Source organism: Carassius carassius, chromosome 45, assembly GCF_963082965.1.
Source record: "Carassius carassius chromosome 45, fCarCar2.1, whole genome shotgun sequence".
NCBI classification, from domain to species: Eukaryota; Metazoa; Chordata; class Actinopteri; order Cypriniformes; family Cyprinidae; genus Carassius; species Carassius carassius.
This window is the reverse complement of record NC_081799.1, coordinates 8,651,872-8,664,244: the sequence shown is the minus strand read 5'-3', so window position 1 is coordinate 8,664,244 and position 12,373 is coordinate 8,651,872. Positions and strand designations below refer to the sequence as shown.

Genomic DNA, 12,373 nt, shown 5'->3' with positions numbered 1-12,373 from the left:
AATCCAACTGGATTTCGAAAATTCGAAAATAAAGATGTTTAATTAAGTCTTATAAGGAGTCAGATCAGTGGCTGATATAGATATTTGTAATTATAATAAAATTACATGAGATTTCTAACCATTTTTAGATGAGTCAACATGGTAAAATTGTCTTTTGTGATGCACACTTTTTCTGATACTAAGCGCGACCACAAAATAGATGCTGGATGGTTTTTCAATTGAAATACACATGTGCAATAATTTTTGAATGCAATTGCAACATATAAGGTACTTATAAAAAGTTTTTTGTAATCTACTGTCAGAATTAATTCATTTGGATCAAGGAAAATGAGTGTAGGCCTATGTAAACATTCAGATGAAACCAGGGGTGCCGCTATGGTTTCTGGGTCCCCTAAAAGGAATATTTACTCGTGCCCCCCACATTCGCATTTCGCCCCCCCCTCTCCCAGTCGGGCTCTTGGAATTTTCCTAACCTTCCCCCGTTACATCCCCTGCATGGAACATGCTGAAAATGATTATTCTGCTTACCACTCACTGACGCAATGATATTGTTTCAGCAGTTTATGTGTGTGTTAGTTAAAATCTTTAATTGTGGCCTATAGAAAAGAACTTGAAGATTCTTCAGAAATCACCTTTTGTGTTTCGACAAAACTAACAACATATTGTAGTGAACTGGAACATTATGGGTTTCTTATGTTTAATTAACTCTTTGATCTTGTTGGTTGTCAGTAAATTAGGCTAGGTTTGGTCCTCTTTCTTGGGCCATTTAAAATATTTTATGTACGGATAATAATTCCCCCTTTTTCTTTTTTTTTTTACATATATGGGTGCATTTCTCCTACTACCCACAAGAGGCTGCAGCATCACAAGTAACTGACTTGTCATATCGTTATCTTTACCAGGTCAAGTACCAGCCAAATAAAACGAGCCCATGCAGATGTCCACCTGACTGTCACCGACCAACATTGATTTACCTGACCGCTGAAAGAGATTATATTTAAAAGATTTAATGGACTCAGAGTAGAAATTAGTCATTTTATTTAATTTAATTCAGGTGGAGGCTGCACACTTTATGAGTTCTTCTTCGGGATGACTAGAGGACTCCGAGCGTCACGTTACGCTCTCTGACTGAATAATGGCACGCGGACGCTGCTCTCCTAGCAACCGTTAAACAACAATCAAAACTGCTGCGGGTTTGAAAATATGGAGCAATTTCCACCTAAATTTAGTAAAGTGTTGGTGACACCTGACCCACAGTACATCCCAGGGTGAGTTCTCAGTTATTTTTCTGTATTATTCTTAAATTATTTGCTTTGTATTTGGTTTCATAAATTAGATGTGGTTCGTATTTTATTTTTGAATTTGAAAAAGTACCAATATCTTTATTTTGAATGATAATTGATAGTTTATAGGCGTTTATGTTGAAATAAACTAACGCTTAAAAAATCCTTTCTATATGTAACTTAAAACGAGGCTAAGTCAAGCTTGTGTGCTGCCAGCTGTCATAGTAACTTACTGCCAGGTGTATACATTACCTGTCTGTCTAAATCAGACCTGGCCAAAGGTTTACTACGAAGGGACAAAAACCTAGATTGAGGGCTGTGGGTTGAAAATTACTGCAATTATATTTTTTTTTATTCAAAATCAATTATTTTAAATATTATTTTTAAATAAAAACATTTTTAATATACATTTTTTTTTAATAAATTATATATATATATATATATATATATATATATATATATATATATATATATTTAAATGAATGAAGATGCTTCAATGGCATGTTTTTCCCTCTCTTGTGATTTGGGGTGGCTGGCCAAATCTAAGGTTATCATGGGCCAACTCTTGCTTTGGGCATTTCTGGTTTAAATGAATTAATGAATCCGTCAGTGAATCAATCAATATCATTGGAAATGTCTCTTCTTCAACTTCTTCACTAACTTTTAACTTTAGGTCCCCAAATTATTTCACTCTCCAGCATTCATTTAGCATTTTTACCAAATGCACATTTAATGTATTGGTTTAATAATATACGTTACTGTATAAACACGTGTTTAAATGGACACTCACACCAACATGAAAATTCTCTCATTTATTTACCCTCAAGCTATCCCAGATGTGTATGACTTTCTTCTTTCAGATGAACACAAATAAAGATTTTTAGAAAAAGAATCCATCTCTGTGCAATCCATATAATGCAAGTTTATGGGACCTGCAAAGCTGACGCATCATGTATCTCTAAAGTGAAGTATTGACTTGAGAAGTGACATGAGTCCTTTTACATCAGACTTCACTATGTGATGGTGAAGCATGAACAACTGGCGTTAGTTACAAACATCTATTGTTTTGCTTCAGAAAACAGAATCAGTCGTTTGAATTAGCTTTTATAAAGCATCACCTTTAGGTGTTCGTATACATTTAATTATATGGACATAAAGAATAATAATATAATCATTATTCCAAACATCGCTTAGGTACGCAGGCTACTGTCCTCAGCTGAAGTATCACATGGGCCAGACGTATGGTCAGTTAACAGCAAAGCTCCTGTCTTCCCCGGAGGTGTCTCACTCACAGAGGCTTGTGCTCCATACCGGGCGTTTCCCATCCACAGAGGACGACTCAGAACCCCGCGATGAAATCTGGAGAAGCCGACATGGAGGCAGAAGGAACCTGGAAAAAATGATTCCGGGATACACAGGTAACAGTTTGGGGGTTTGCAATACTGTCTAGCATGCAAAACTGTAAACACGCATTAAATCTCTCTCTTGTGCTCCAAGGTTTTGTTCCATTGCGTCAAAACTACTTCTGCAAAACATATGCAGAAACCTGTCGAGATGCACTATCAGAGTTCAGCCAAGAACAAGAAAAGAGACTGCGTGCAGCTTCTGCTGACCTGTCTTTTACGGTCAACGACAGCTTCCCAGACTTCAAAGTAAGTTGTCACAGTCGGATTGCTTCTCTTTCACAGCTCCCCAGTGTAGGGTCACCCTGTTTAACTATACATGCTAAATATCCAGTATCAAAGCAGATCGAGTGTCACATGCCCAGTAAATGAGAAGTACTGTTACTAAACATGCTCTTCAATCAGGACAGAGCATGATTTCAGGCAATTATCACTTCATAAAAAAAGTTCCCTGATTCAAAGACGCTGTTATTTTATGGCTATAATCATATGGTAATTTTTTCAACTTCTTGATAAGAAGATATTATACTTAATCTAGTGGTTGTCCTTTGTTTTAGCCTAAAAGATTGAACAGTCCTCTTACAGCCATATCTAAAGATCCTGCCCCCTATAAGGCCCCGCACCCCTGGAAACCACCAGGCTCCCCATACATCATGGAGGAAAGCAGCCCACATAAGTATTTCATCTCAGGTTAGCCAGAGTTGGGAGTCAGAGAGTTTTTTAAATGTAAGAATGTGCTTATACAGTAGCTCTGAATTTTGTGCCAATTTGTAATTTTTGTAACCATTTTGATAGGTTTTACTGGCTACGTTCCCAAAGCCCGGTTCCTCTTTGGTGCTGGATATCCCATCATCACCAACAAGGCACTGATCCAGTTTGGCAATGAGATGAAGGCATGTCGGACCTCCTTCGACTTGCAAAGGAAGGATTCCACCAGCTTGCCTCTGATACCCACAATATACCCCTCTAAAACAGGGATCTTACCCTCTTACATGGGGCACGTACCAGGTATGTAAAAATGGTAATTATGTTCCTTTGAAGAAAGTATGCTATCATTTATAGTAATAAAGCAATGTAATTGTCAACAGGTTACAGATTTCAATATGGCCATACATTTGGGCAGCTCACCCATGATGCTTTGGGTCACATTGGTACAAAGAGGAAGAACACAGAGGAAAATAGACTGGAGTAAAGACCCCAACAGTGCAAGTGAATCAGTTATCACACATAACCCATCTTAGAGCAATTAAAGTCATTTTGGTCATCTAACAAGCAACATGTAACATGAGTTAGTGTTGTCATATTTCATGAAATTCACCATAATAAGTGGAATTTAGATTTTGATGGAATTGACAAGTGATAAAATACTGGCAAGTCAACTAAAAAATATATATATATTAGTTCAAAAGACTTTCTTCTGGCACACACATACACAAAAGTACACAATATGAACATTAATGACTCAACAAATCTTTATTATCACAAGTTTCAAATCAGGCACAATTATAATATCAGGAAATATAAAAAACACTGCCTTTAAAATCAAACCATTGTCTTCAATGAGCTCTTGCCTGTCTTTGTGTCACTTACTGTATATCAGAGGACACACAAATGTAGTCATCAACAAAACTCACTACTAAACAAGTCCTTCTGTAGAAACAGGAAATATAGCTACTCAGCATGCATCTTTATCATATAAAATAGCTATTTAATTTATTTCTTCGTGCAAAAATGCAAATCAGCAAAAGTTGTAATTCACAGAATGCTAAAAAGGAAAACTATTTTTTGTCATGCATAGTTATTAATGCTACTGTGTCATGCATGGAAATGGTTATAGAAACTATTTCAAACAGACCTTGAGGAAAAGTCTTTTTTTCTTTCTTTTTTTCTTTCTTTTTTTCATGCCACATAGTTCAACAACAGCAGAAATTATATGAATAGATTTACTTGACATAGTGACCTGAGACAGAGATAAAGTGCAGGGTTTGGTTGGAAAAGACTTCTGGGGACCTCAGTTCCAGTTTTGTACTTGATTGCTGGCAGACAATATCAATCCATGTTATATACTCTACACTATACTATGATTGTTATAAATTCAATCTAATAACTTTATCTCATCATGGCTTGAAGTTAGTGAATATTTTTTTACCTTTTAAAGACCAAGGTATAATACAAATTGTCCTGATTGGTAAATCACTAAGGCATTATTCTATCCGGGAACAGATATGGTGCACTTATTTTAGATTAATTGTGCTTTTACTCTGTCTAGCTGAAATCAGACTCCTTGTGGGCTCTTTAGAATGATATTACATCTTCGTTTGGGGTATCTCTGTCATGGTTACCACTCAGATGAGTCTCTGGCAATTTTCCTATCCATACTGACTGTGCGAGCAGATCCACTTTGGATGCACCAAGCTTCAGCCATTCTGAGGGCCGCCTGGAGGAAGATAAGAGACAACAAAAGTTAATAAAGTGACTTTATCAGAAGTTTAGAAGAATCACAGTTACTAGCCTTCTTAGAGGTCCACTCATGTTTTTTTGTGACTTCTGTGGGCCAACTGGTGTTCCAACTTTAGAGCCGAAGAGCCTGGCCCAACGCAGCTCACTCAAGTGTTTGTCCTCCAGAGGACTTGTTGAAGATTGTGGCATCTCATTGTTTTTCCTTCCAGTTGCTGCATCCTCTTTCTTCTGTGTTTCACAATCTGAGGTGGGTGTCTGATTAAGCCAAAATCCATCAGTCACCCTTTTACTGAAGGCTTCACTGTGACCTGTTGGGCTCCTGCTGTTCTCCTGGATCAAGCTCATCTGCAGGATCTGAGCTGACTGGGCAACAAGCCGAAGAGGCAGGGGTGCTCTGTGGTTTTGTTTTTCCTTACGTTGAAGATTAGGTTCGGATGGAAGATGGAGGTCAAATGGCAGCAGGGAGAGTGGCTGCAGCAAAAGAAGCAGCTCTTGGAACAGAGGTCCATAAGTTGACCCCTGGGCCAGAGCCAAGAACCCCCATTGGTGATAGTGTTCCGACACAACATCTTGAATAGAGTTGAATATAAAATGGTAAGGAATTAAATATTGGGACTATAGACAATACATTCCTTTACAGTTGTCACTAAACCTTATAATACTCACCAATGCAATTGTATAAATGACGGATCCAGAATTCCAAAGCTTGCAAGCTAAAAAGCAGTATTCTCATTAGCTAACTGTTCTGTGGTGCAAATTTTACAAGACATATTCAGCATTTGACCTACTTTAGAAGATCTATGATGAAGACACTGAGCCGAATGCGACTTGATAACTGGGAACATTTTTTTACAGTGGATACCAAGCTGTCAGACAGTTGAGTAGATAAGCCTGTGAAAAGCAAATGATTGGCAGTCATAAAAACACAGTGTGGAATTAGCTTTCGAAGGCACTCTGATAATGAATATGTTTCATTTGCTTTTCATCTGTTTGGCTCATTCAGACCTGGTCGTGCCGTGGCCTCTACGATGTTCCATAGTTTGTTGCGCCGTTGTCCAATAATCAAGTCCAATTTATAGGCTTTGAAACCATCTTGAAGGATGTTCTGGATTGCAGGGTAGAGCTGTTTAAGGACAAGGTGGCTGATAGTGGTGCACAGTAAACTATTTCCCAGTCTGATCTGAAAACAAAATGACAAAACAATTTAAGACATCGGATTGAGATGCCTTATAATTCTAAAAGGACTATGTGCATTAAACTATATACTTTTTTTTGTCTGACAGTCTAATTAGGGCCCATGGGTAATATTTGACATTTCTGTTGTTACTTATAAAAATACAAATAAACAATAGTAAAAAAAAAAAAAACCTTTGTACTCCTGCTACTACCTTTTCTTCTGGGTCTTTTCTTGAATTGAAATGTGCCATTATGAGATCCACTGCCAAACCCACAGCTTTCAACATACCTGCAAAATAATATAAATAAGAAAGGGAAGAGATAGGAGTAAGGTAGTTGTTTAAACTAATTTGTAAAAAATACACATACACACACACACACACACACAAACACATATATAAAGATATATATATATATATACAGTGTTTCTGATCCCTCAACACTCAACCTGACAATTTGTAAATGAATTTAGGACATGCATTAATATTTACTAAATGCAAATTATTTTAAAATGCTGTACTTGTAGACAATTTCTGCCAGTTGTGACATTAAAAGACTATAGGACAAGAACAACTGTAAATAAAGGTAAATGAAATCTACTATAAAAGGAACATATAGTAGTACACACATTTGTGCTCACATAGAAAACACCACACACACGCACAAACACGCCAAGTGTGTTAGCCAATCCAAGGCAGTGAGTTAAAAGTAGGTCACATTTTCCCCTTCAGGGAAGCAGAGGCAATGCTGCAGAGATCCACTCTGTATATTTCTGTAACAGAAGGGATGTTGCCTTCAATGGCTTACTGAGAAAGATTTGTACTTGGTTTTACAAAAGTATTTCCTGCATTTGGAATTTCTATGTGATACAAGCTACTGCACAAATTGTCATTCAAATAGGTCTCCATACAACCCATAGGCATATTGCTAAATGAAACAGAACATATTAACAATTGATAATAATGATAGTCATGTAAAAATGTAAGGAAAATGTGAGCGTTTACTCATTAAAAATCTGATTATTCATCATCTCACTTCTCTTGTGCAAAAGATCAATTAAAAGAAGATCTGAAGGGGCTTCTGGGGAGAGGCAGAACACTTCAGGGGGTCTGTCAGTCATGGAGAATGAGTCACCATGTTGACGTTTCCTCATAACACCTGCAGAGTTGAAGAAGCACACATAAAAATTGACTTAAATACATAACTACAACCAGATTCACAACACGTACATCACACCAATTCGTCTTACCATCTTGTTCTCACCATCTTCGTTGTGTGTGTGTGAGTAATATGTGAATAAGTGAATATGTAAATAAGATCCATAATTATTAGAACATGCACACCAGTAAACTATATAAATGGAAACCATAACATGATTTATTGACACTTACAAGGTGATCTCCTTGGCTTAAAGAAGTGTTGAACATTGGTGTTAGGTTTTTCATTGGTGCAGACCTGTGATGAAGCTTCAAAAGGCCAAAGGAATTTCCGTCCAGTGGATGGTAGAGAGACAATGGAGGTGATAGAGGTCAAGGAGGTAACTGAGGTAATGGCAGGGGAGGAGTTTTGATGTAAAGGAAAGGATGCTTCCAAAGGACATGTAGTCTCCTCTTTGATTAATTGTGGAGTCTGAGTCTGAACAATGGGAGCTTGCTTGAGTGGACATTTCTGAGATGCTTGTTTTCCATACCAAGAATGTTTTTGGCTTAACTGTGTTTGACTTAAACAGGCCTTTGGACTCCCATCTGGTTGCTCTTGGCTTTGTGGGCTTCTTGGTCTCATATTTGGACTCATATGAGGATTTCTGTCCTGGTGAATGAGCCCCAAAAATGTGCAGGGATGGGTACACTGGGAATGGATATGGGGCAAAAACGGACTTGATGTGCAGGTGGAACAAGTGTTTGAACTGGTCGCTGCCTCCGGGTGGATGTTAGAGGAACTCCTGAGAGGTGAAGGTTGCTTATGATGTGGATATGACTTGCTTTTGCAAGTAGCTTTGGATGGCCCAGGCTTGCTGTACTTGTAGCTGATGTACTGATTAAGAAGGGAACCAAGTGCTTTGGTCTGTTGTTTTCCTGAGGGTGCCTGAAGCACAAAGGGCTGAATAGGGAGAAAGGTGGGCCGTTGTGCTTTTGTGTATCGCACAACTTCTGGAGATGAAGCACCTGTATGCACAAGGAAATGTTGTGGAAAACCGTCTATAAAGTCAAGCACTGAGAGCAAAATAACAGGGTTTTTCTAAGTATCTTACCTCGTTGATTGGATTGACTACTGCTGTCAACACTCAGGGACTTTGTTGCCATCTCTGAATCATCTTGTTTCTGGATAGAAGTGAGGTTCTGGATGAATTGTGAGCCTGATGGATCCTCAATGTACTTTTTGATGGATTGTTCTCCATTTCCCTTCTTACATCGGGCAATTTCTGCAAAAGAGGTGGCATGTTGCCTAGACTGAGGTGAAGATAAATTTGTGTCTAAATGGCTCGGACAGCTGTTTTGTAGGGCTCCCAGATTTGATAAGGTAGAACATTTTTGGTTGCTAATCCAGCTCTGAGACTGAGGAGTCTTAATATAATTAAAACTATTATGTTCTCTTGGAGCAGATTGATGGGTTTTTATGTGTGCCATTCTCTCTTTTGTTCCCTTAAATTGGTACTTATCAGCTTGTCTTATATTATTCACTTCAATGTTCCCATCACCCTGGAAAAAAAAAGGATAGTATTGGGATAACTTCAAAAATTGCAGATTTAAACACAAAAAGACCAATGTATCTGGGTATTCACAGTAAGCATATGATACACATGAATCTCTTAATCAAAGCCTTCTGAATCTTGACATTGCTATAGGTAGCATATGGTAGTGGTATAAATACCTTGTGTTCAGTTTGGCAAACCTTTGGCTTCTCCCTTTCCTCTTCCTCTGAATGTCCAAATAGGAAATATTCAGAAGGTGGAGAACAGCTTCCCTTGCTTTGAGTCTCAGAGAAACTGGTCAAAGAGGACCAAGGAGGGCTAGGTGAAGACTGGGATGATAGGTCACATGTCACCAATTTATAGTAATTCTGGGTGGAACCTGCTAACCGTGCCTGACTCTGCAGACACATAGTGAGGTCAGAAATTTCGTTGAATGGGTAGATGTTGCAGTTTGGATCAGGGTTGTGAGATGACCAGCTGGGTAAAGGGTTTGAACTGTCCTGTAATACAATGCCAGATCTAGGTACAGGACTATCTAGACTTAGTGGAGATGCAGGAACTGCATTGTTGGTTTTGTGGTAGATGGCACTGAAGTTAACCAGTACTCCATCTGAGCTGTTACAGGAAGAATCAGTGACATAGTCTGTTTGGGTTTGAGTAATGGATTCGATAACTTTTTCAGTTGGAGCCCAGCTGTTATCAGGTTCCGCGAGAGTATGCTTGCTGAAGTCTTCCTCATCACCCCAATCCTGTTCATCGCAGTCCATTAATACAGGGGTTCCTCTGCTATCCCTGCGATCCCCAAAACCTGTATCAAACGCCCTTTCCTGTTCTTTGACTTGGCTAAAAGGATTCATATTACTTTGAGTCACATTTCCTTGTAGTTGAAGGGATGACCCCTCATTGTACTTGTGCAAGTTGTCTCCATCTGAGTCCTCATCCTCTTCATCCTCATTCACTTCTGATTCAGGGATGAAGAGGTTATGCCACCTGGGAGCACCTCTGCGATGCAATGGCTCTTGTTTTAGTTGAGGACTGGTTGATGGAGAGTTCAAAGCACAAAGCACTGGGGACGATTCATAAACTCTAGAATTTTCAGTCACCTTTTTGTCCTCTGTTTCTTTTGAACTTGTGTGGCTTAGATAGCCATAGTCAAGTGCTTCCCTCGGCAGATCTCCTCTCTCAGGAAGGGATATACTGTGGGTTAAATTCAAAATGCGTGGCTGTCTGGATGTCTGTACAGAGTTATATAGGTGCCCCCCAGCAGACTGGCCATGGATGTTGCACACAATCAGAGTTTCTCCTGACTTTGGGGAGACGTCCATTTTATAAGCACCAGCACTGCAAAGCATCGGTCCTTGCATGGCAGGCTGATTAAGTGGCATAAACAGAGTCAATGCAAAACTCAGCAGAATCCCTTGTAATCTCATATGTCTGCATTTTCTCTGCTTTCATCTAAAGGAGAAAATAGGCATTCGGTGGATTATCTATAATAATAAATCTTTCATACAAATGACTCCATACTTTACCAATTTTAAATCCACCTTTCAGTACAAATTAATAAATCAGGCAATTGCAATTACAATATACGAAACCGAATATATATTTTAACCCTTAAATATAACTTTTTAGACAGAAAAGCAAAAACACATATGCTTTTATTTCTCTCTGTGGAGTTTTTATTGAATTCAGTTGGTCTTCTACTGAGCTAAATATATTTACTACCACCTAAACCTAATCTGTTTATATGATTTTATATGACCTTAAAAAAACATCTTGCAATTTAAAACAGCATTATTTAACTTTTATTTATGAGCCATTTTTCCAAATAAGCACTTGTCAGAATGTCCCAAAAATAAAGTTAATAAAAAGTGTAATATTTTGCTAACTTCTGAAGATACACTTACCCCAGACTACAGCGAAAAGTTAAACGGTTATTTAAAAGATCTTAAACATTTTATTTGTTATTTTAATAAAGTATATAAATTACTTCAGTGATTACTTCAGTGATCAAATTCCAGCCTTAAATTCTGTTAAGTTAACAGTAAACTACAATCCTGTGTTCATGCTGCTAATGTGGGCAACTGCATCAACTCACCCAGCCGTAAAGCTCCATCAATCCGAGAGCCAGCACATAGTCACTCTCATTCTGTCTGTACAGTAACTGGAGCAAACACACCGCATGATCACAACCTAATGCTCTACATCCACTCAGCAGAGGCAAAGCACAGGGAAAAAATAAAATATAAAAAGATAGGAAATGGGTAACATCCCTCTTGTAGTTCCTCTTTAGTCACAGTTCTTTCTGCTCTGCACTCCTCACAGCTCATCTGTTCTTCACACATTCCCTCCTCCCCCAGTACAGTGGTTCTGAGCCCCACAGTCCTATAGCAACAGCATCACAGACCCTACTGAGCATGCTCAGTGGTTTGTTGTTGAGGGATCATATTTGAGGGGATGGCAGATTTGCCTCTGCTCTCAGCATGGGGGGCACTGAACACTGACTCATACTAAAAATTTGAATTGGAACTGAAAATTGAGATGTAAAGATCTAAAATGTTTCAAAATTGAGCAGATCTCGGACATACAAAGGTTGATGGTATAAAGCCTAAAATTAGACAGGTGTACAGGAATAGTCCACCTTCATGTTGTTCAAAACCCATATGACCCGTATTCTTTTCATGGAACTCAAAAGGAGATGTTATGAAGACTGTGCTGGTTGCTCTTTTCCATGCAATTACAATGGGAACTGGACTTTCCAAACCTCAAACAATCACACAAAAAAGCAATATAAAAGTGGTCCATACGACTAAGGCACTATATTCCAAATCTTGCTAAAGGAGCAACTTATCATTTATGATTCACAAATCATTTAGACAGATTGGTTATGTGAACTGGATCAAATTTTTTTGATTAAATGATTGGTTCACCCAAAATATTACATTAAAGAACAGTTCCAAAAAAAAGTGGAAAGAGGCAAGTTTGTACTGCTACAATAATCAACTGTTTCTGGTTGTCCTCATCTCCCTGTCACTCTAATAACAAGTTGACAGACTCTTGACTTTGATGACGCATGGATATGGATAATCTCACAAACATCTGCTGTAAGCACTGCTGGGAAAGGTGGCTGAATCCCTTCATCTGACTGACTGACTCTGTCTCTCAAGTCAACAACAAATTAGGGAACAGCTCATCATTTGTATCCACCACACACATGGTAAACAACAACAAACTCATTATAATCTACTGACCTAAATCAGTAGAACTAGAAAAAATATTTGTATGCCATCATTTCTAATCAACAAAGAGCAACTAGCATATACTGAATGATGCACATAAACATGATGAAATATAATTGT

At 38.3% G+C, this 12,373-nt stretch overlaps 2 protein-coding genes across 3 annotated transcripts; one reads left to right on the top strand and one right to left on the bottom strand.

The window, feature by feature from the left end:
- The first annotated feature begins 1,113 nt into the window (after window positions 1–1,113).
- On the top strand, window positions 1,114–3,958 carry cimip2b (ciliary microtubule inner protein 2B). Its single transcript, XM_059539408.1, has 6 exons — window positions 1,114–1,268; window positions 2,478–2,701; window positions 2,781–2,935; window positions 3,244–3,376; window positions 3,482–3,694; window positions 3,775–3,958. The coding sequence occupies exons 1-6, from the start codon at window positions 1,204–1,206 to the stop codon at window positions 3,876–3,878; spliced, it is 894 nt and encodes a 297-aa protein (XP_059395391.1). The 5' UTR covers window positions 1,114–1,203; the 3' UTR covers window positions 3,879–3,958.
- A 152-nt stretch (window positions 3,959–4,110) lies between these two features.
- On the bottom strand, window positions 4,111–11,673 carry LOC132127507 (AP-4 complex accessory subunit RUSC2). Of its 2 annotated transcripts, XM_059539406.1 has the most exons (11): window positions 11,113–11,673; window positions 9,194–10,469; window positions 8,574–9,021; window positions 7,714–8,487; window positions 7,358–7,480; window positions 6,535–6,611; window positions 6,152–6,326; window positions 5,935–6,037; window positions 5,813–5,859; window positions 5,199–5,715; window positions 4,111–5,123 (listed from the first exon to the last, which is right to left on the bottom strand). In XM_059539406.1, the coding sequence occupies exons 2-11, from the start codon at window positions 10,442–10,444 to the stop codon at window positions 4,982–4,984; spliced, it is 3,657 nt and encodes a 1,218-aa protein (XP_059395389.1). In that variant the 5' UTR covers window positions 10,445–10,469; window positions 11,113–11,673; the 3' UTR covers window positions 4,111–4,981. The 2 variants fall into 2 exon arrangements, with proteins under 2 accessions (XP_059395389.1, XP_059395390.1); XM_059539407.1 differs by lacking the exon at window positions 4,111–5,123 and having other exon boundaries at window positions 5,463–5,617.
- Between the last annotated feature and the right edge of the window lie 700 nt (window positions 11,674–12,373).

Bases quoted from the DNA above. Each gene is read 5' to 3' on its own strand.
- LOC132127507 (XM_059539406.1), bottom strand. From the start codon at position 10,444: ATGAGATTACAAGGGATTCTGCTGAGTTTTGCATTGACTCTGTTTATG. The intron at 9,022-9,193 runs GTATTTATACCA...TTTTTTTTCCAG, and splicing joins TTTGCCAAACTGAACACAAG to GGTGATGGGAACATTGAAGT. The intron at 5,860-5,934 runs GTAGGTCAAATG...ACTGCTTTTTAG, and splicing joins TTCATCATAGATCTTCTAAA to CTTGCAAGCTTTGGAATTCT.
- cimip2b (XM_059539408.1), top strand. From the start codon at position 1,204: ATGGAGCAATTTCCACCTAAATTTAGTAAAGTGTTGGTGACACCTGAC. The intron at 1,269-2,477 runs GTGAGTTCTCAG...AACATCGCTTAG, and splicing joins GACCCACAGTACATCCCAGG to GTACGCAGGCTACTGTCCTC. The intron at 3,377-3,481 runs GTTAGCCAGAGT...CCATTTTGATAG, and splicing joins ACATAAGTATTTCATCTCAG to GTTTTACTGGCTACGTTCCC.